This window comes from Phoxinus phoxinus (assembly GCF_949152265.1).
Source record: "Phoxinus phoxinus genome assembly, chromosome: 2".
Taxonomy (NCBI): domain Eukaryota; kingdom Metazoa; phylum Chordata; class Actinopteri; order Cypriniformes; family Leuciscidae; genus Phoxinus; species Phoxinus phoxinus.
In genome coordinates this window covers 4,262,413-4,286,958 of record NC_136877.1, presented here as the reverse complement: position 1 = coordinate 4,286,958, position 24,546 = coordinate 4,262,413, and the positions used below count along the sequence as shown (strand labels likewise).

Genomic DNA, 24,546 nt, shown 5'->3' with positions numbered 1-24,546 from the left:
GTGGTCATCCCCGCCGTGGCCGCCCGAGGGGTCTTCACCGCCCTGGCCGCCCGAGGGGTCTTCACCGCCCTGGCCGCCCGAGGGGTCTTTAGTTTTGCCCTGGCCGCCTGATGAACTGTCCGCTTCGCTCTGGCCGCCTGATGAACTGTCTGCTTCGCCCTGGCCTCCCAAGAATAAGCGGTCTGTCCCTCCCGTCCCGCCCTGGTCTGTCCCTCCCGTCCCGCCCTGGTCTGTCCCTCCCGTCCCGCCCTGGTCTGTCCCTCCCGTCCCGCCCTGGTCTGTCCCTCCCGTCCCGCCCTGGTCTGTCCCTCCCGTCCCGCCCTGGTCTGTCCCTCCCGTCCCGCCCTGGTCTGTCCCTCCCGTCCCGCCCTGGTCTGTCCCTCCCGTCCCGCCCTGGTCTGTCCCTCCCGTCCCGCCCTGGTCTGTCCCTCCCGTCCCGCCCTGGTCGGTCCCTCCCGTCCCGCCCTGGTCGGTCCCTCCCGTCCCGCCCTGGTCGGTCCCTCCCGTCCCGCCCTGGTCGGTCCCTCCCGTCCCGCCCTGGTCTTATGGAGCGTCTGGTAGCCGCTCCGTAGGGAGGGGGTAATGTCACATGTCTGTCCTGTGTTGTGATGCACATGGGTGTTTTGTTATTTTGGGGCCATGTGCTCTTGTCATTATCTGGTCCCTCCCCCTTGTTATCTAATTATTGGTTTATTTGTCCCACCTGTCCTCCTCGTTACCCTCCTTGTTTGCCTCCCTATTTAGTCTACCTGTGTTTGCTGTCCTGTGCTCGTTCGTTGTACATGTTACGCGTGTTAGTCTGTGTTATGTTCTGAGACCTTGGATTTCCTTTGTTGGTTTGTTTATTTTATGTTTATCGTTATTAAACATTTTCATTTCACTCCGCACTTGAGTCCACTCTTCCATTTTCCACTACCCACCGTGACAGGACCACACTCAGAAGCCTGCAGCCTCGGCGTCAGGGCTTCTTCTTCCAAGCTTTTTTAGAGATAAAACAGTCCTCAGATCTTGCATATCTCTAACTGGCTAGATTGCGACCGCCACCCAGGTCCCTCTCAATTGTGGATAAGGCCGAATGGCTACGCTCTGTTTTGCAGCACTTTATGCAGCGAGGAGCTTTAGTAGGCTGAGACTGCTCCCGCCCAGCAGTCTCAGGAACATTAGATCGGTGAGGAAGAAACTTCTGGAAGTATTCCTTCGTTTATTTGAAAGCGGAGAGTTCAGAAGAACAGACATGTTTTATATTATTTTTCTTTACATCAGAAAAACGTAATATACCACTCCTGTGGCCACCAGCAGGAAACAACCGAACTGGCAGCGCTGCGACCCTCCTCAGAGAGTCGCCAATCAGAGGACGCCGAGGAAAAACTATTTCTGGAAACCGTCCCTCCCCGGTAAAGTTTATCTGTTGCGCGACGCAATTCTCAAATAGCGTCAGAACGGACATCCTCAACTTCATCCATGTCCATATATATATATATATATATATAAAATGTTTTTTACCTTGTATATTAAGGGCAATGATTATGGTTAAATGCAAACAAGGTATATGATGAGTATTCTGTTTGTTGTGTTTACGAGTGCTTCCAAAAAAGCTGTCAATAAAACTTCTGCAAAGCAACTTGTTATGCTGGAAACCAGATCTGGGAGGGTACAATACCCTGACATGCTGCAGTACTGAAACTTGCTTTTTGTTTGAAAAATACTTTCATTTTGATTGAATTAAAGAAAGGTCAATAAAGAAATGTTAATAAAGAAAGATAAAGAAAGAAATGTTGAAACAAGATAAATAGATCAATATTGTTATCCTGAGATTTATGAATTTTTACATTTTGAAATCAATTAAACATTGCAGAAATTGTTACAATTATAAATCATAATAATAGGAATATGCACATGTTAAGTACTCTGTGATAATTAGGAAATTTTGAGTAAAGAGGAAACTTTTATGAGTTAGATTTTGATTTAATTATGTATTTATGTAGATGAGATATATAAAACTGAGCAATATAATTTAAGCAATTCACTGCTTTTGAATTTAGGCAATCACTTAAAGTAATGAATAAATAATAAGATATTAACTGCACGTGTTTTTAAATATTATACTTTCTATCTGAAGGTGTCTAGAATTTGTATCCCGTTATCCCTGGGAGACGGTGTGTGAAAAAAAAGTTATACATTGCGGAGATTCTAAGAGTCAATGGCTTATGGGTAACTAAGATCATTATTGTGCATTATATGAGAATGAGATTGTGTGACCAATTTAAATAGAAACTGTGATTTGAACAAACACATAACAGACATCTTAGAGACAATTTATTTTTGGTTTATTGGGAAAAAAAGGAGAAATTTATGGTTACATTATACACTATTCTCTAAGAGCTAGTCTTCCTGTTTTTGTTTTTTTCCTGCATCTTTGCAAAGAAGAAACGCTTGCTTTTTTCCGCAATGAAGTACTAAGCTTTTTAATAGAATGAGTGTAGGGTGACCAGATGTCCCGAAAAATTCGGGACAGTCCCGAAATCTGAGCTGTTGTCCCGAATCCCGAATCCGGCCCTAATTGTCCCGAAAATTATACTTATACAAAATCTTGAATAGAACTTGTATGATAAAACATTATAAACTGTCCGTGGAGGTTGAGTTTCTTTTTATCTTAGAAAAAAAGAAACAAAAACAGATGCCGCAGCCAAAAGCAGCCAGTGTATTATGATATATGAGCCAGCCCCCGCCGGCCGGCGGCTCATTGGCTGCGGGCTGCGGCATCTTTTTTTGTTATCTTTTATTTCTAAGATACCGAAGGCGCGAATTTAGATATGCATTTGTAAGCTAATTTTCATTCATTCGTTTTGTGGACATGGCTGAACTGGAACACATCGCTAAAAAGAAAAAACGCCACTGCAGGTACCGGGAGGAGTGGGTGGGGAAGTATCCATGGATTGCGACAGCCTTAAGCCATGAGAGTAAAGCGTTCTGCAAAGTGTGTAGGAAAGAGTTTGGTGTTTCTCACGGAGGGGAGGCAGATGTCAGGCTGATCATGTCAAATCGTTTTGTCACCTTTTTGTTTTATAGATGATGAAGAGAGCGCAAGTTGCAGCAGCCGCGAGGACAGTGAATGCGCAGGCAGCAGTGGCGTTTCTAGACCACAGTAACTGGGGGGCCAAGGACCACTTGTGCTTTTAAAGGCACACCTTTAAATACCTAATTTCAGTATGATTTCAAGTCATTTTTCATGTCATGCAGCATCACTCCAATCTTTAGATGCTAATAAAACAATTTCAACTCAAATTAATGTTTCATTATGTTTAATTTATTTGACAAGTAATTTGATATCGTTTGACCAGCAGGCGTCACCAGCGCGCGGTGTTTACAATTTTTTTTTGGAACACTACACCCACCCCCCCACCTAACTCCCAGTAATACAAAAATAAATATTTTTTGGTGGAATACAAATAAACCTGCTACATTTAACTTGATTATTTTTTGATTATCCACTGGTTTTACAGCAATTCTTCATATTTCTTCAACTAACTCTTTGAATCTGCTTTCAATAGGTAACATTAACAGCCCTAATGGAAGAAGTTCAATAGCAGAAGTGAAAGCATGAGCTCAAAATCAGTTACTGATTTGGCATAGTGAGGGTTATAACATTAACCAACTAGTGGTAAAAGCATGTATTGATGCAGAATTCTCTGGAAAAGATTATGGCTAGAAAAGCAATACTGGTCACTCCATTTCATTTAAAGGTAATTTTCTAGATTCAATAAAAACAATGAATCTATTAAAAACAATGTTTCTAATTTTAAACTTTTGAAAGCACATACTGTCATCACCAGGGGTACGAGATGGAAATGTTTTTTATTTTTGTCCATAGATCGGAGATTGTGTGAAGATTTCCAAATCTTCTTTTAAATAGGCCTAGCTTATGAGCAACAACAAAAAGTTTGAGAAAATTTATATTTAGCAATGAATGACAAATTGCATTTGAGAGATTAAAACTGACTCTCAACTGCAACTGAAGGTCTATACGGTTATTATTTTAAAGTGTTTAATCTATTCGATTTTGTAAAGGTTTACGTTCACTGTGTTAAACTTAAACCATGCAAACCATACAAACTAACAAGGCAACACACCTGAAACAAGGGAACTAATAATTAAGCAAGCTAGGGATAATTGAATACAATAAGCACAGGCAGAATCAAGGAAACTGAATGAAAATAAAACAGTCCAAAAGTCCAAAAACACAGAAACATTATAACCGTCTAGCTTTTTAAATGCAAAACAAAGTTATACTACGCAATAATGGGGGATTCAGTTTTCTGTTCAGTTTGCAGTTTGCAACAAGCGCACATCCCTGTATTTAGTTCCTGTTTTCGGTCGAAGTCCACAGTAGTCGACTGTCGAGTTCACGCGCGTGATCATAGGTAACTAAGATTATTTTTTTTACAAATATCCATCAGAGCTGATATTCTCAAAACAACACACAGCACCGTCTTCAGCTGACAGTCTGAGTCTCCACTGTTGCTTAGTTACCTATGATCACTCGCGTGAACTCGACAATCGACTACTGTGGACTTCGACCGAAAACAGGATGTAAATACAGGTATTTGCGCTTGTTGAATTAACATAATTTTTATGAATATCTTTCACATCTAATGCAGTCAGATTCACTCGTGTTCACTCTGAAGGAATCACTTAACATGGCTGGGCACTTGTAATGACACATCAAGGATGTTAAGAGGATAAAAGCAGGTTTAAAACTTGCCCCATTCAAGTCAATAGGCTGCAAATTTTAAAAAGAGGATAACACGGTGTAGGCAACACCGATTTTTGTCATTGTTCTCTGTATTGACAGCACTCCAAATTTACAAAAAATTGAGCTCAATGTTAAAATTGAGTTCTCCTTTAAGTGGGCCCACAGGGTAAAATATGCCCAATGAAATAATGGCTATGGATGATTTTGGCTAACTATCCTGAGATGGGTTATTTGGTGTGGCAGAAAGAAACTATGCCACACCACACCTTGCGTAGAGCAAGCAAGCTTGCCCTGTCCACCACACATGAACTTTTTTCTTTTACAGGATGTCATGATGGATCCCATCGAACAGAACTGGTTCTGTTCCAAATGTATAAAATATTGTCTTGTTACTGTTTAACATGAAATTTTACAGGTTTCATCAAGAAAGGCGAGACAAGCGGATTTAGTTAAAGGGGTCATGACATGGGTTTTTTAATTTTATTATTATGTTCCCTTAGGTGCAAATATAGTATTACTATAGTTTTTTTTACAAAAAACTTTTAAAATGTAGTGATTTATGACCTTTTCCCACCCTGTTTCTCATCCTCTGATTCAAACAGTCTGTTTTGGGGGTGTTTCCCCTTTAAGAGTTCAGTGTTAACGCCCACTGATATGATTGGCTAACGTCAGTGCCTATGCATCAATTATTAACGCCCCCAGCCAGAACATTTGCGGATTCAGCGTATTTAAAAAGTAGTTTAAAGTTTTAAACACATTACTTACACTTTGCGTCGTCGTTGTTGAGCCCAGAATAGTCGGCAAGGACTTACCTTTGAGCAACAGTTTTCTGGCAAAGCCAGCATCATTTTGGGATTTGTTCTCAAAACAGTCATCCTTCAAATGTATAGAACAAACGCTTAAATTAACACTGCCGTGACTGAGACGTCCGCAAAAAATAAAGTGCATCCATTTTTCCCTGACGACTGGATCTTTCAGCGTATTCAAAGATGTTGTTTGTCCACAGCCAGGAACAGCACATCTGCGGCGTCGTAATTTCCCTGTACACAGACCCACTCGCTGTCCGGCGTCGACTGAACACTTGTGAGGCGCGCAGCGCGCGACAATGATACGAAATGAGCGTAGTTGCCTTGCGCTAAAAGCGTAGTTGTCTTGTGCGGTCATATGCAAACGCTGGTACGTCACTTCGTACTGTGACGTCACTTCTTACCATGGATCCAGAACGAGCTGTATTTAGAGCTTGATTAAATAAATGATTCGTTTATAATGGGGAGGAAGTCTTAAGCTATGAAACTTGCAGGACGTTTTAATGGTACAAAGACCTCTTATATACTAAAAGATCAAGGCAAATTTGGTTTCTCATGTCATGACCCCTTTAATAGATGTTGTCACTAACAAAAATACTCAAAGTCTCCATTAACAGGTGAAAGGAGCCAGGAAATCTTGCAAATATCAGCAAAGTTGGAGAGTGTGACACCTCCATCCAAGCATCTCAACTTTAAACTACACCAACCAGCACTCAGCAACCCCACACACCAACGCAAACGCCAACACACAGCGTGAAGTGGGGGATCAAGGACGTGCTAGTAACTTCCGATTCGTAAAGAGCCATCTTGGAGAAGATGGAACCTCAATGGGGCAACGAGATGATCCACACACCTGGGAGAAAGATGTGGACCAACTAATGGTTTAAGCTTATTTGTGTGATTTTTATTGATGTTTTATTTGGTTCAATCAAACTGTACGACTGAGAATTTATATAGACCTCATGATTTGATTAATTACTGATTAATCAGTTACATATAAATTAGAAAGAGGAAAATCTCTTAATTCTGTAGAGTAAAGGGATTCTAACTTGGTATTACTGTAAAAATAATAAATAATTGTTCACTAATAAGAGAGAATGGGTGATAAGTTTATTTGGCGGACTAGGTCCGAATAGATAATTGGGTAGGTTTCTATAGCGATGACTACATTAGATAGATTTTTAGGTGTTTCCAATTGCTAAAGACAAACTTTCAAAAGGGGATTGATTTTGGGAAACATATTTAATTTCTGGATTATTATTAGTTAAAGAAGTTACCAGTGTGATTATTGAAATGTTCCTTTCATGTATTGTCTAATGTCTGTATTTGATATCTGAGAGGTGACTGCGGGTCTAGCTAGCTATGAATACAGCAACAGTGCTTGCTTATTTAGCCCGGCTTCCAGAAATGAAATATTGTTTTGTTATTGTTTTGTTGAGAAAAGTCAAAACTAAAATGACCAAGATAAATGTGACCAAAACATGTTCAATTTAAACTAAAATGAATCTAAACAGTTTAGACATTTCAGTAAAATAGAATATTTGCTCATAAAGCAAAAGTCTGAAAAGCTTTCTTAATTCACAATGAAGTTACAGATTTAATGATCTGGATCAATTCTGAATTATTCTGCATTGAAAAAATATATAGAGGCAGGACATGTAATGTTAATCAGTCAATTCTGAATAAATAGGATTGAAGATAGATAGTAAAAGATTAAATGGCATATCAGCAGCTAAGGCTATTCTCATGGCAAGAGCTGGGTTAAACAGAGAACATTTTAAGATAATAACATTGTTTGAAACAAAATAATTAAATTATTGATATTTGTGTTGAGGATAAAAGTGAAACACTTTTTTGGTTAGATTTTATTTCACAGATCCTTAAATAGATCTGACTAAGTAAAACAATCGCCTGCTTGAATTAAATTTCACAGTGTGGAAATATCAACATTTGGGGTACAAAGACAATTAATTGATAAACAAAACATGTGAACATTGATAGGGAATATTTTTTCCTAAATTTATTTGTCACAAAAATTGTTTGTCACCCTTCGCAAATCATGACTTGTGTAAAAATAAGGGGGAAAAACATTGTAAAAAAATTATTTCTCAAAAATGATTGGACACATCAAGGAAAATGCCTATCTAGTGTTAACGTCACTTGCTCCCCTTGCCATTACACTAGTATTAATAAAACATAAATATAGCAATATAATAACTTTATTATTATAATAATTTAGCCATGTGCGACATTTACAAAATTATTCTTACAAATCACGAGTTATGTTACAGCCACAAAAGGAATCCTTCGCCGTCCAGTCCCCTTCAACACCAGCACACTGAAAATTCAGCCAGTTTTGACAAACTACACCCATTGGTACTCATGGACGTGGTCATGGAAAACCCTGTTGACAACTTTACCAAAATTACACAATGCCTTTTAAAGTACTATCATGTTGGTGTTTTTAAAAATATTCATAATTGCCACAGAGAACCAGGCTCCACTGTCACCACCACTCAACTTTGAGTCACCTGTTAAGCACACCAGTATAAAGACCACACACCTTCAATCACTTAATGTCTGGCTTCATCTATGAATAATACAGACTGCTTACCTGCTGAGCTTACTTCAAGTTCACAGCTTGTAAGTTTCTAATGATCTTCTTTGTGTATCTCCACATTGTCTGCAACTGTATTTCCTATAAGGTCTCTCACAATACTGTAATAATTCATCAGAAAGTGGTATCATCACACTTACTTTGACTTTGACAGCAGCCACAGCCGGAGAAAGTATTGGTTGTTGGAGATGCCGCAATTTCAGCTTTGTACAGCTTATTTGATTTAATATCAGAATTGTGCAGCACATCAGAAACGCATTTCTGTATTAAGAATAACCGTTTATATTCATATTTAATAACATTTCAAATTCATATTTAATAAACAGCATTTTCTGAAACATGAAAGTGATATTGCCACTTCTTGCTGGATATTTATACACATAGCCATAGGCTACTCTGAACAATTGCAGCTTTCTCTGATGTAATGGAGAATCAGGAACTCAAAACTTATTAACAACTTATTAGTAGCTACAGTACTTTGTTAAGTGTTAACTGTTAAAATGCAGCTAATAAAAAAATAATAATAGTGATTACGGGAGATGCCGCCGCACTGGTGGCCGCTGGAGATGCGTCCAATCACGCATTGATTTTAAAATAAAAATTTAACCCTATAAAGCAGTACATGGGTTGGCTCCAGATTACATCTTTGGTTCGTCCATCCAAACCCACTTGCTCTCTCCGCTCTGCTGTCTCTCTCTCTCTCTCTCTCTCTCTCTCTCTCTCTCTCTCTCTCTCTCTCTCTCTCTCTCTCTCTCTCTCTCTCTCTCTCTCTCTCATTGTGAATTAAAAACCATGGGGGAAGGGCCTTTTCTAACTCATTATCTGCATTTAATGCTGCTTCTGTGGATTGTTTTAAGAAACTTCTTAACTTTTAGTCAAGCTTTTAATTTATAATTTATTACAGTGGATTTCTGATATTTGTATTTTTTTCCTCCTTTTATTTATTTTGTTCTCTAGGCTATATGCTATAGCGTTTTGAGTTTGAGAAAGGCGCATTACAAATGAAATGTATTATTATTATTATAATGTGATGCAGGAGTGATACGAGACAGTTTCCCATCCACTGTAAAGTTTTCACGGCGTTCACCCCTCATCATACTATAGTGTGTTATATTCCTATTCCTATAGTGTAATATTCCTCTCACTGACACTGCTTTACTTTGGTTTGGAACAACATAAGAGTGAAATAAAAAATGACAGAATTTTTTAAATGTGAACTGTAATCTTTAATGGATCACAGTGACATTCCTTCCACATACATCAGAGACAGAACACATATGACCATACTGACGTAGTCTATGACGAAACCCAAACCCAGAGTGATAAAAAGAAAAATAAATATGAAGTAATCTCCTGCAAAGTACACATACTAGTAATTTGTTATTCACAATAAGAATTGCATCACTCCCAATGTTAGATACTGTTTTAGCCTTTTTTTATATATATATATAATTAGAAAACCATGAAAACCATGATTTTCTAAATGCACAGTGCATGACCAAATAAGTCTGATCATATATATTTCAATTCCAAATGTTGTGTAGCCGAAGGAAAAATATTTGGCAGGTTTTGTTCCCTTTCGAGGGAACTCGCAATGCGTCGATGACGCTTTGGGAACGCCGCCGGGTGATTAAGTCTGAAGCTATGATATATATATATATATCATGGCGAAACAGCTATTCAAGTCTTGTGCTTCTCCCTGCCCTTGTTTCCTTACGGGTGGGGATACACATGATCTTTGACTTCTTTGTTTGGGAGTGCCCAATACTTATTTGCCTAATAAACCCTTAAAAACTACATCCAATTTAGTGGGCAAGGCATATAGGCAGCAGGTCAAGCTGGAGCCTGTCTGCACACGATGGCAGTGCTCCAAGCCTACCAGGCAGATCTGTTGGGGGATATCGATAAGAGTGAGGGAGTTAGTCCCGACGAAATTCGAGAACTTCGTCGGGCTACATATCTTTCTCTCAGGGCTACAAAGGAGACCGCTCGTGCTATTGGGCGGTTTCTCCCACCTGTCTTGAGTTTGCACCTGGGATGGTCAAGGTATTCCTGTACCCTAAACAGGGATACGTCCCTAAGGTGCCAACCAATATTCCGAGGCCTATTGTACTGCAGGCTTTCTATCCTCCTCCATTTGCCTCTTCGGACCAGGAAAAACTGAATCTCTTGTGTCCAGTCTGAGCACTGGACACTTATGTCCACAGGGCTGCCCCGTGGAGAAAATCTGATCAGTTATTTGTCTGCTTTGGATCACCTAAGAAAGGTCTTCCAGCCTCTAAACAGACAATTAGCAAGTGGATAGTCGAGGCTATTTCTCTTGCTTATGAGTCCTCTGGCCAGCCCTGTCCTTTGGTGGTCAGAGCTCATTCTACTAGGAGTATGGCGGCCTCTAAAGCCTTATTTTCGGGGGTTTCCCTTCATAAGGTTTGTGATGCGGCAGGTTGGTCCTAACCGCTCACATTTGTGAGGTTTTATAGCCTGGACCTGGACGCTGCTCCAGGGTCCGAAGTGCTTCTTACTTAGTTTGCCGACAGTTTTGTCTTCTGCCATTTTGTAAGTAAGGCGTATTGGGTATTCTCGTTCCCAAAGCGTCAACGACGCATCGCGAGTTCTCTCGAAAGGGAACGTCTCAGGTTATGACTGTAACCCTAGTTCCCTGAGAAGGGAATGAGACGATGCGTTGCACAGCCATACTTCCTGCATCCCTGCGATCGACTTTGCTTCGGCTCTCAAAGCTAACATGAGTAACGCACCGGATGTGCTTTTATCTCTTCCTGGTCATGACGTCACCCGCCCGTGACGCTAATTCTTTCCATTGGACTAGTTGACATACGTGCTTCAGACGTAATCCCGTGGAGGCGTTCCCAAAGCGTCATTGACGCATCGTTTCGTTCCCTTCTCAGGGAACTAGGGTTACAGTCGTAACCTGAGTCGTTTTTTGCACGTTTCAGTTAACAGCAGCTATGGGTTTGGTCGAACAGCAGCGTAGTTTTTAATAACTTGAGAGAACCGAATGATTTTGACCTCGTTTGTGTGAGGTTTAAAGTCCTGCCACAGATATTCGGGTGAGAGCAACTTGCTGGGTTTATTATAAAGGAAGTACTTGTTCAAATGAGACTCTTCCTGCCACGCTGCCTCAATGGATTTAGATGCATCAATGTCCAGCTGCTCCCGGCAGGTTTTAGCAACCTCATGTACATCTTTCACTAAGCCACCGATCACAGCCCCGCCATAATAATAATCACCCTCAGCAGAAGGAATGAAAGCTTGAGATTCTGGTCGACGTTCATATGGGAATTGTTCACGAGGTGTTTGATAATAACCAGGATGTATCGCACCAACCAGACGACCCAAAGTCTCCACCCCCCAGCGACCATAAAACTTTGTATCCACATCAAGGCTGAAAACATAGTCGGCTTCATTGACCAGTCGACTCTCAATCAGTTTCTCCAGTCTTGCCATCCTGCTCAAACTGATATCCTGCCATCTGTTAGAACTAGGGACTGTCAACACCGTCAGATTATGTTCTTCACTCAGTTTCACTGCAGGAACATGTTCTGGATGATCAGTGAACACATAATAATGCACACGAAATCCAACAAAGTAATTCTGCTCTGCAGACTCCAGGAAATCTTTAAGAAACAGTGTATACCTGAAAAACAGAGAGGGAGAGTGACACAATTGTAAAGTAATAAACTGGCAAAAAACCCATCTGGGAGTAAGCACTGATTTAAAGAGTCACCATACGGACGATAATCATCAGCGAGCTATACCTCTTTCTTCTTTTGTTTAATGGCAATGTAAGGCCTATTCACAATAAGAATGTTAACTACAAAAATAATTATAATATATTAACGTCCACACCAACAGACAACACAAATTTCTGTTTATTGTGTGTGTGTTGTCTATTACTTTGAATGCTTAAAGCCAGGGTCATTCTGATTGGCTGTCTATGTTTTTATCTTTCATCAACTGGGAAAAAATAGTTGACTGCAACAATATTGTTACTCTGTGTTACTATAGTTGTGGTATAGACTTACCTATTCTCATATAATAAGAATAATTATTAAAACTTAAAGGAACACTCCGACTTTTTGGGACTTTAGCCTATTCAACTTATCCCCCAGAGTTAGATAAGTCCATACATACCTTTTTCATCTCCATGCGTGCTATAAGTCTGTTTGATGCACCCACCGCTAGCCTAGCTTAGCACAAAGACTGGATGTAAATGGTTGCAGCTAGCATACTAATCCAAATAAGTGACAAAATAACGCAAACATTTTCCTATTTACATGTTGTGATTTGTATAGTCACAGAGTGTACAAAAAACAAAGTCACATGAGACACAGACATATTTTAACCGTATAAATACTGGGAACTATATTCCCTGAAGTTATCTATATTCCCTGAAGGCGAAGCACTGCTACTTGGGCGGAATGGGCGGAGTGATAACCGCAATAAGCAGTATTCTCTGCTCTCAAACGCTCGGGGCGTGTCTGCTGACTGTGCTGAAACCATGCCCACTCGCGGGAAAGCTGCAGTCGCCACACTCAACTGTGTTACTGTGGACGACTACCTACTATAATTATAATATAAGCACACAAGGCAACTTGGTAACACTTTACAATAAGGTTCATTTATTAAACATTAGTTAATGTATTAACTAACATGAACTAACAATGAGCAATACATTTGTTACAGCATTTATTAATCTTTGTTAATGTTATTTAATATACATAAAGCTGTTCATTGTTTGTTCATGTTAGTTCACAGTGCATTAACTCATGTTAACAAGATTTTAATAAAGTATTAGTAAATGTTGAAATTAACATTAACAAAGATGAATAAATGCTGTATAAGTGCAGTTCATTATTAGTTAATGTTAACTAATGAAGTTAACTAATGTTAACTAATGAACCTTATTGTAAAGTGTTAACTTATATTATAATTATAGTAGGTAGTCGTCCACAGTAACACAGTTGAGTGTGACAGAACAGGAGTTTTTTTTTTTCTGAGTGGCTGACGCTCATAATTCATATTAAAGGTATCGACTAATTTTTTTATTACATAACTCCTGACACACATTTCTCAGAATAAAATAGTGTTCTAATACTGAAACTTGAGCCTTATATCTTTTTGGTCTTGTTTTAAAGAAGACATTTGGCAGATTTTTGTAGAAGTTAAATAGATTAAGGAAGTTAAACCGAAAAAGTTATAGAAGTTTATAGAGTTTATGAAAATGTACAATGTTAAAAATGTAATTATTCATATTTTATATAAAATATATATTTTAAAAACCTGGAGGACTCTAAAAATGGAAAAAAAAAATCAAAGCCAAAAATCTGAACAAGTTGTGTTTCAAATTTTAGGTTGATATCTCAGAAAATAAGCTTTCAGTGAGATTTAGTTCGGGCGCAGTACCACACTTCTCCACTAGTTGACATTACAGCCCATATAAGGGCGCCTCCGTTTCCATATGTTGTTTGAGTGATCTGAACCATTATTTTTACAATTTTCATACAATTTATGAAGTAGACATCCTATTCAGAAGTATAGGATGGTTTGGCAAAAGTTTGGCAGATTTAAAAAAAAAATAACACAAAAAGAACACGTATGTGCATTATAGCTCGCTGCCACATCAAAAATGCTGAATCTAATATTTTTTTCTTTATATTTAAAACATTTTCAGACCTTTTTTTCTAAAAGAATTGAATGGATGCTATCTTTTGAACTCTTGGCATGAAAACAAACTGAGGTTTCTACCATTCTCTCATGATTTTTCATGTTCGTCACTATTTCAAAATAAAGGTCTGAACACGCCTTAGGAGTATGAAAATATTCTTGCTGCAAATTTATAAATTACGGCTCCTCTGTAATTTATTTTGAAAATCAGTCACCAAATAAGCTTTCAAATGATATATAGTTTGTCAAGATTAGTTTAGGTTTAGTATAGGATATTACTGTTTTAAATATGTAATGGCTGTGGCCAATATATGGCCAATATAAGGGGTAAGTCACTTTAGCGTCAGCGCGCAGCTCTTCATTTAGATCTCGCTACTGATTTACACCGACATCGCTGTCAATGACCTCATTCTGATAATGTTGCACAATTAAAATGAAAGATGATAACGCATAAGAAAGATAACGCAGCCTCTATTGTTATTGATTCTTTGCAGAAGTCTACCGGAAGTTAAGTTTGGGTAACGGTTGTTTATGTTGTTGCCGTTGAAACTGTGTATATTGTTTTTCACTCCGACAAATGAAAACATGGACTCTAAGTAGGGTCAGGGGTGGTCTCCTTCCTCACCGCCACGATCACTCGAAGTTGAAGGTGGTGTTTCTGGTTCTTCCATCTCGAAACAAACTAACAAAGCTCAAGTGTTCTCAATGGAGGCAGGCAGCAGAGCGAAAGGCAGAACGGGAGCAAGCGCGGTCTTCTTGATCGCTTGATTCGCTCAATGATGAGCCAGCTTCATCAAACCTGATGACAGAGCCATCTACCGCTCTGGCAGTGATAATGTGGGTTTGGAATGATTCGTAACATTTTTATAATTGTAACGAGTAACGATGCAGCACATAAAAAATGTATCGAAGTAAAAGTGTTAAACTCATCGAAAATGTGTACTGAAGTAAAAGTGGAAGTATGAGAAAAAAATTATACTCTAGTAGAGTAGATACAGCCTTTTAGTACTCAAGTACAGTAGTTAAGTAGTTCTACTTCGTTACTATACATCTCTGCCGACGAGTCGCCGACGACGCCCATGAGATATTTGGCATGGTAAATATCTGGACCTGTCTGTGATTTAAACTCCTGCTGCGTGAATGTGTTCTGACTGAAAACTACATTGGCGATGACCTACAGCCATTGAGAGAGCAGGATACAGGACAGCGGGATGTTCGGGGAGGAGTTATAGACCAGAATATCCGTATTTTAATATATATTTACAATTATATCAAACAGAAACAAAGCACAAACATTTGCTTGACCAGCAGCAACAGCAGCACATTGCAAAATTATTTATTTACCCCCAACTCTCTTTGCATCAGACACAATCCTTGCTCCCCTCGTCTCCCCAACAATTTCCTCCTGCATAATCTTTTTTTTCTTTTCTTCTCCTTTTCGTTGCAAATCAGCGCAATCTTCTTGCAGGCTGTCATTTTTAATAACAATTTCAGTCTGGCGCGAGAACTACGGTCGTGATCACGCGTGATCTTGCGTTATTTCCTTATCTCTTCTCGTGTGTTTGGTTGTGAAACGTAGTTTGCAGACCAGACAGAATTTGTCGCCGATTCGTTCTTTTGTAAAGTCATGCAGTGTGAAACCTCCTGTGGCCGATCCATAGTGCAGTGTGCACACAGAAGCAACTGAATGTTACCCCAGATAGCCGTGCAGTGTGAAAAGAACAGTGACCCGACTACTTTGAAAATTGTGCAGTGTGAACTCGGCATTAGTCTAGCATTAGTCAAAGCCAGTACTGTGTTAATTAGCCCGTGTGGCACTTTGCCTTTAAAAAGGTGTGATTTTGGCCAGATTACAGAAAAAACGTCTGGTTACCTAACATCATTGCTGAAATTACATTCTTTAGGGATAGGAGAGATGAACAAGCGATGAACTCACTTTCCAAGAGCGAAGACTGTAGTTGCTATGGTGATGTTTTGTTGTTTGTAGATTGAATCAATCAATGTGGGATCAAAAGTTCCTTCCCATACAACTGGGGCCAACCATGGTGCCACTGGAACACCTTTACCATCTGGGCTGTTTCAAAGAAAGAAATTCACACACATAGCCTATGCAGGAAATACAAATCCAAATGCATATTAGTATAAAAGAAAAATATATGTATAAAAAAAGAACTGTTTATGTTCTTACCCCACTACACTGGGTTGTTTGTATGAAAGCCTGTACAAAAAACAAAACAAAAATCAGTTGTGAACAGTTGTGATGTCTTGTAATTATCTCCTACACGCAAAGCTTGTTATTCCTCATTATTTTAGATTGTGTTTTGACTTTTCAAACGTCTGTTGTATATGATGTGTCTTACAGTGGGCTGAACATGGATCTTAACATCTAAAGCTCTTAATTTACTTTATTATTGTTGGGTGCTGTCTGTAAGAATGACAGCTAGTGGTGGAAATAGGTACTGCAGTCCAAATTCAAAATATCAGAGATTGTTGTTTCCCTGCCCCTCCTCCTCAGACTCGATGCTCACGTAGGTTGTCAGTTTGAGGACACGCAACATTGATGCGAATGAGCGGAATTGACAACGAAAGCCGAGGAGACTTACATAAGTTAATGAGTTGATTTATCCGCGTGTTTATATAACTCTCGTTCATAGAGATTTTTAGATGGATATCGAGACTTTTTAGGTTGTGTGGAATCTGCAATCTCTGACCCAGTTTGTTTGCTCGTTTCCAAGGCTTTAATGCGCTGTGTTTCCTGCCAACTGGCACCCCGGGGAGGCGAAATACTATTGGGTGAACTTGCAGTAGGCGAGATCACACAGACCAAAACAAAAACCGTCTGACAACACGGAACGTGTAAAATAATAAGTAAAATAACTGGCTGTAGAGTGTTTTTCTGAGAAACGAGTATGTGAACTTGGCATGTTTCCTAAATATCTGCAAACATATTATGGTATATTTATGCTTACATACATCACCTTTAAAACTCAGCAAACCATTACAGCAAAACCAGTCCCCCTGGTTACCGGACAACTTCTGCGTTCAAATGAAAAATCTAACGATAACAAAGACAATCTAGATCAACAACTTCCTCAAATCCTAACATTTCCTCCAACTCCCATATCCCTCATTTTGTACTTTTGACTGTGGGCATTTCCTTTGTAATCTTGATTTGATGTTGCGGTTTTAAAACGGTAGTTAAAGGAAGCCACCACATAAACAAAACTTCTGCAAAATAAAGTTCAGTGACTGCCATTACATACAATACAGAAATGTGCGAGTTAAATGTTTCATTGCATTTCCTGGGCTTTGAATAAAATCCTGTTTCCAACACACAAGTCACAATAAATTAGAGCAAAACTGTTGAAGGAAGTGATACTCACCCATGTGGTGATTGCAACAGAGAATTTTCCTGGTGTTCTTTTGCTATTCTAAGAAATAAGAGATACAGCAGTGAATTATAGTGTTCTGTAGAACTTCTGTTGTGTTTGTGTGTTTGTATTAGCATGTGGATGCATGTGTGTGCTTACTGCACAGTATACATCATTAGCAATTGCAATAATGCATGCATCTGCCAGATAGAAGAACACGTGTGATTTAGCTACTAACACATTACAACTAACATGTAACCTACCTCATTAAACCTCTATGGTCCAAATCCAGTGGTGAAAAGAGAAAATTAGTACTTAAGTACTGTTACATTGCTAAAATAATACTGTAACAACTGACAGTTATTCAGTATAACGTGGGGGCTGACTGGAGCTAACTATGCTAATTTACTTTTACTAAGCTAAAAGATAGCGCAAGCTACGAACACTCATGTCCCATACACCGCACGACCATGAATGTCTCTGTGAGTGGAGCATCAACTGAAAAAACCAGCAGGAGGCAGTAATGAATTCTTACTCCTTTTTTATTTTTTAACACCGAATAAGTACTGGACAGGCAAAAGTCCCTCCCTTACACATCGCACATAACTTTACTAACACAAAAACACAACCATCTTGCTTTAATAACGCATAAATCAACTCCCAACAAACAATTACCCAAAATGCACCCAGCTGTCTGCGCTGACTGCCAGGTCATTACAATACTAAATTACAAGAAAAAGTAGTGGTGTCAAAAAAAGTACTCAAGTAAAAGTACAAAGTACTCTTCTCAAAAACTACTCAGACTACACATTTTTTAAAGATGAAATGTCTTAACCCTTTGACGTGTACGATCACACTGGTGAGTTACGTGATCAACTGCAAAATTCAAAATTTCAAATCTGCTTTCGGAATTGGACTGGCGCAGAGACGCACGCGCTCAGCGCTCGTCATTTATCACAAGCGTTCAGTGTATTTTAATGTTTATTTAAGGTTTCATACACTTTAATTTGCATTACACAATAACAAAAATACTAGTAAAAACTAAATACAGTTTGTTATTGCACATTATGTAATATTTTATTCGAGTCAAACACACATCGCGTATAGATAACTCTAAAGCTTACTCTGTTCAGCTCCCAGTTTGACACGCACTTAGTGTCACATATTTCGGGAGACATGGATGATCTTGCATGTTGTAAATCCAGCAGGCTCCGAGTCAGGGCATGCAGGAAGTATGGCAGGCGAACGCAGCGTTTCGTTCCCTCTCAGGGAACTAAGGTTACATACGTAACCAGAGACGTTCCCTATCAAGGGAACTCCTGCTGCGTTTACGCTGTGGGAACCCCATACCCACTACGCCATAATGACAAGTGCCCGTTCTGTGTGAAGACCTTGCGCACAGTAGAGGCAAGCAGCCTAGCCCCAGGAGTGGAAAGGTCTAAGTCATAAAATTTGACAAATGTATGCGGTGAGGACCAGCCTGCCGCATCACAAATGTCGTGAAGGGAAACTCCCAAAATTAGAGCCATAGAGGCAGCCATACTCCTCGTAGAATGGGCCCGGACAGCCTTCACCCTTGGCTGATAGCCTCAACTACTCACTTGCTCATTATCTGTTTAGATGCTGGGCAACCTAACTAGTTAACCCAAAGCAAACAAATAATTGCTCTTATATACGCCACAGGGCAGCTCTGTGGACATAAGCATCCAAAGCCCGGACAGGGCATAACAGATTAAGTTTTTCCTGATCTGGGGTATTAGGTGGAGGACAGAAGGCCTGCAGCACAAATGACCCGCAATTTTAGAAGGGACTTAGGAATACAACCCGGCCTGGGGTGAAGAAAGACTATCACCCTACCAGGTGCAAATCCAAGTACGTGCAGGGCTCAGCCTCATGTACCACGGATAAAACGAAATTAAGAATCTTTCCTCAGAGATAACCCAGCAAAGAAACATTAATTGCAGAAATCAAGTATTGTACCATCAGGGCAGATAACAAGATTCAGAAGGTGTTCTCCGCACCAGGCAGAGAACAGTTTCTATTTCAATGCATATTCAGTATTCTCGTGGAGGGAGCTCTAGACTGGAGTATGGTCTCAATGACCTCGGTCGAGAGACCTGAATCTATGAGCTGGGCCCCCTCAGAGGCCGAGCCCACAGTATCCATAACTCCAGAAGAGGGTGAAATATTGTGTCCCTGATTGGGACGCTAAGTCCCTCCTGATCGGAATCTCCATGGGAGAACCATCTAGAAAGGACAGTAGGTCTGAGAAACACTCTCGGGTCGGCCGGAATGGGGCTACTAATAATAGATGAGCCCCTACTCTGCAAACCCTCTCCAGAACTCCCGGGAGCAAAGATATCGGGAAATGCGTACAGGTGTAGCCTCAACCACACCTAGTACATCGCATCCAGTCCAAGCGGAGCTGGATGCGTCAGGGAGAACCACAAAGGGCAATCCGTTGAATAAACGATGCAAAAAGGTAGACTTGAGTTTTACCGAAGTTCTCCGAAAGGAGCTCCACCAACTCGGGGTGAAGTGTCCATTCCCTGGGCCTCAGCCCCTGCCTCAACAGGATATCTGCTATGATATACGAGACCATCAGTGTGTTGTCCGGAAGGACAGGCACACGGTGACCTCTCGGGTCTGACAGGAAGTATTGAGATTCTCGGAATACAGCCATCACTTCTAGCCAATTATGTGCAAAAAGGAAGAAGGTCCTGCCAAAGACCCTTCGCCGAGTGACCACTCATGATCACCCCCCACTTGTGAGGGAAGCATCTGTCGATAGCATTATGCGTTGACAAGAAACCCCCAACACTGGGCCTGAGCGAGGAACCAAGGTTCTTCCACATGACCGAGGCACGTAGGCATAGCCGCGTGACCTTGATCATGTGAAAACAGATTTTCCCCTCGGAGAAAACCCCTTGGTCCTGAGCCATCACTGCAGGGGTCTCATGTCCAGAAGGCCAAAAGTAATTACGTTGGACGCAGCTGCCATGATGCCGTTGATGTGGGAGAGGGGAGGATTTTGGGGGGATTTGGTGCTGAGTTAGATCTGGGTGTCATCCTAAAAAAAAAATTATTATGTTGGTCATACTTCCAAAAAGTAGAACCTGTGATTCTGAATGCCAGTATCCACACCGGCGCGTTGACTGACAGCCCTATATTTCCCTCAAAACATTGGATTAATCCTCGCTGTGCCATGCCGAGGCACAACCCACATAAAGGTTTTTTTTTTTTTTTTTTTGCCCAACCACCACTTCTTACTTCTTCGGAGGTAAACTTTATTTTTATTCATAAAAATAAATAGAGCATATGTCTGGAAATAGTAAGGAGTGACAAGCCGTAACATGGAGACAGGGAGGTACGCAGACAGACGGTCAGACAGACACACGGGCAAACAGACAGACAAACTGACAGACAGACAGACAGCGAGGAGTTATAAGTGTGGGATTGGTATGTCTGTAAGTGTGTAACTGTTAGGTGTTGTTAGGGCAGATATGTTGGGGGGGGGGGGGGGGGGGTAGAGATGATTGGAAGAGAGGGGTGGAGAAGGGCGCCACAAGCGCCGCAGCACTGTCGCAAAAGTCAAGAAGACATCCACGATCCCTCTCGCGTTTTCTCTTTTTTGCCTCCTCAGAAGCAGTTTTAAACTTTTTCCTTGCCTCAGCCATGGCCAGGAGTCGAGCAGGCGGAAAAATAGTAGCAAAAGCGTTAGCTCCTTGAGCATATCAGAGCTTGTGGTCACGTGACGGTCGTAAAGTGATTCGTTCTCCAGGCATTCTCCAGGTCACATGACCTGGCCAAAGACGGTCTGTCTTCTCCAAACTTACATAGGCGGTATTTCAAGAGGCAGCCCCGCTCGGAGCATTGATAGTGTCAAGCGATGTATATTGGCCTGAGGAATCATTTAAAATAACTCATATGCTTCAAATCTTTAGGTCACAAAGTCCGCGGTGTGCCTTTAACCCTCTGGGGACCAAGGTGTTTTTGGGGCCCTTGGGATGTTTTGAAATTCCCTGACATTTGTGCTTTTTTCAGTTATTTATAAACATGTTAATGGCAAAGGTGTAAATTCACTCTATATAGCACAAACGGGGCTACCATAATATGTGAGCAACATGTATGTAAAATTGTACATGTTTGTATTTTTAAGAGAATAATGTTTATGCGTGGTTATAAAAATAAAATAAAAATAAAGTTGCTGAAATAAGACCACAAAACGCATACTAAATATGTGTTCCCAAGACTTTTTACTATTGGATGTTGTCGCTTCGAGTTCTGGCTTCAAAATTATGTGAAAAACATCCTGCATAATTGTTCACATAAAACAATACATTGATTTAAACTTTGTCAGAAGAGGACACAAGTGAACATTACATGCCTGGCATTTCCAAGGTGTGTCCTGCCTTTTACCAAGCTGTCCTTTGCAAAGAACACAGATCTTGCGACCAACTGTGCAAAAAGGAATATTTTGCGCATTTATAGTCACCTGACTTAGAAGACGCGGTGTGTTTGGAGTCCGTGTACGCAAATAATAATAATAATTATCATCATTATTATAACATTTATTAGGCTACATATTTAGAGACGCTTTTATCCAAAAAAGGAACAAAGCAATTTGTCAAATGTCATTCATAATACGGGTTAGAAAATAATAATACAGGGCTAAGATTATCACAAATAAACAAGATTTTGACGCATATCCAAGGGTTTGTGTGGAGCGCGCACTGCATGGCACGGATGCGCGGGCGAGAACACTTGCATTTTCCTATCAACAGTGGAAACAACTTAAAATACTCTTATCATTTCTGGTCATACAGAAAATAATAATACATTATTCGCAACTACTTTTATTTGTGTAAACTCACAATAACAAGAAAACGTTGTGCTTTTGTAAAATAAAATAAAACAATCAGGCGCTTTCATGATCTCCGTGAACTGGAGCGCGAGAACTGAAACAAAATATAGCCTATGTAGCTAAGGCCTTGTCCACACGAACACGGGTATTTTTATAACCGTGACTTTTTGTACGCGGTTCGCCCGTTCGTCCACACGGAAACGCAGTATCAAGTCACTGAAACCGAACATTTTTGAAAACCCCTGACAGGGTGAGGATTTTCAGAAACGCCGGTTGCACTGTTGTCGTGTAGACAGTAAAACCGGAGTTTTTGCCTTGGACGTCAAAGTGTGCGCCGTTATCCGTTGTGTTTGACGTCAGATTGTGCGTCGCTGACGGCTTCTGATTGGCCAACGTGGCTTTACGGTTAGGGTTATATCGCCGCCTGCTGGTGTGGAATGCTCTTGACGGCGCTTGATAGCGTGTTTTAGCGTTTTCATGTAGACGGAGATTTTTTCAAAAACGCAAGAGGAAAAACTCCGGTTATAAAAATACCCGTGTCCGTGTAGACATGGCCTAAAGCTTGAAATGTCCACTTTAAAACGAACAAATTTGAATCGTTAATACATTCTGATTATGTAATGCGTATGAAACGTATTCAGCACTGCGGGAAAAATATCAATTCCAGGTTCTAATTTGGCCTTAGAAAACTAAAATCGACATGTTTTCCGTATTAATTTGTGAATATTTTAAATGTTTAATAAAGGGGCAAAAAGTCATTAATAATAATAATGTATAATGCGGTGGCTGTGATATTATATAAAAAAACGTCCGTTGCCGTGATTTTTGGAATGACTTATTGCGAGAGAACAAAAAACAGTTTAGTCACATAACATCAGTTAATGGAAACGCCGTCATTTCGCAATAGTTTTTTATCGATATTTAGATAATAGCGCAAAACATTTTTGCAAATATGTAAATGGAAACGCGGCTACTAATGGACATTTAGCAATGCTGATAACACAAAACATATGTAACATCATCAACCAATCTCCAAAAATAAATAATAAAGTCATACAGGCTCATATTGTATTGACACTAAGTATAAACAAAATTGAACTAACATCTGTAAAATAGTGGGTAAATATGTAGCCTACTTACTCTTTCTGATTTCTGACTGTGTTGCTAAGCGCACTCCGAGTTGCAGGCGGAGGTAGTGATGAAGCTACATTCCTTTTAAAAAAGTTGAAGAATATTATATTGTATCGTGCCATCTTCCCAACGCGCAGGTGACTGAATGATGAAACTTGACGCGTTTAATGCATTTGCTTGGGGGCGTTTACCTGTTTTGCATAGATGGCTTAACCCCTCATTTACACTGCATACGTGTGCGGCGCATTACGGCTGCGACACGGCTACCGGAGCTGATCGCGCCCATTCTAGTCAATGCTTGTGTTTACGCCGCTTCACTAAATATAGGCGCCTAGTCTATTTTTGACGGACGCGCGTCCAAGTTGCACCGGAAATACAAAATAAAAGTAAAACAACCCAGGCAAATCACGTGGTCTCGCGCATCCAGTCGCTTCGCTTCTGAAATGCTCCTGGTGTGAGTTGTCACCGCGTGGAGGACGGAATAAAACCATGTCGGAGCCGTAATGCGCCGCACAGGTATGCAGTGTAAATGAGGGGTTAACCCTTTCACACGTAAGTTTAAAATATTCTAATTGACCGTTCGCAAAAGCCACGCCCCTTAGTTATTGTTACTACGCCCGTCAAACAATTGAGAACCAGACACATGGCTGGGTTGAGTTCCATACATTAAGTGATTGGTTTTGGAGTAATGCATCAGACATATCCTCCAGGGCACGACAGAAAGTATAGACATAATAGCGCACGGGATCACATGCACTAAACAGTTTTGTAAAATTATTTATCAATCATTTTTATTTGATCATATATCATTTTACAAAACTGTTTTGCGCATGTGCTCCCGCGCGCGCTATTTCAGTCACAACACTGCAATCAGAGGACGCGCTGAACCATGAACTCTCGATGCTGTTCTCTTCATTCATAACTCAGCCTACTGAGAAGGATATATTTGTGTAAATAGTTGTGCAACTGCGCGAACTTTGTTTTAAAGTTTAATGCTTGAGTTGCAGAGGAATTTGTGACTGTGTTCCTGTTCAACCACATCAAAGTTTTGTCATTAGTAAGTCCGTGCTTTTTCTCTTTTTTCCCTCTTGTTTGCTGACTGATGAGGGGCCGCAGTGCCGTAGTGAAACGGTGTTTGTACATGTAACGTTAGCCTATTTTTTTATAATAGTTGCAAGCAATCATAAAATACAGCAAGTTTTAAGCCCGTGCAGACCTCACTGCCATAGGCGCATCGTTGCACTATCTGGCTGAAATCGGAATGTTTGACGGAGGTCCTTCTCCTTAGTTACAGTTGCTGAGCTAGGATTGGACGAGAA

At 40.3% G+C, this 24,546-nt stretch overlaps 1 protein-coding gene across 6 annotated transcripts in view; it reads right to left on the bottom strand.

Moving 5' to 3' along the window:
• Nucleotides 1-9,627: 9,627 nt before the first annotated feature.
• The window catches only part of LOC306991045 (globoside alpha-1,3-N-acetylgalactosaminyltransferase 1-like), a 46,338-nt gene continuing 31,419 nt past the window's right edge, over nt 9,628-24,546 (bottom strand). For 2 of the 6 annotated variants that reach the window (XM_079598482.1, XM_079598483.1), the window contains exons 4-8: nt 23,237-23,308; nt 17,245-17,292; nt 16,050-16,079; nt 15,798-15,935; nt 9,628-11,831 (exon numbers count right to left, since the gene is read on the bottom strand). In XM_079598482.1, the coding sequence (XP_079454608.1) occupies nt 11,141-11,831; nt 15,798-15,935; nt 16,050-16,079; nt 17,245-17,292; nt 23,237-23,308 (979 nt within the window). In that variant the 3' untranslated portion in view covers nt 9,628-11,140. The remainder of the gene's footprint in view (nt 11,832-15,797; nt 15,936-16,049; nt 16,080-17,244; nt 17,293-23,236; nt 23,309-24,546) is intronic. The other 4 variants (XM_079598484.1, XM_079598485.1, XM_079598486.1 and 1 more) reach the window with 2 other exon arrangements.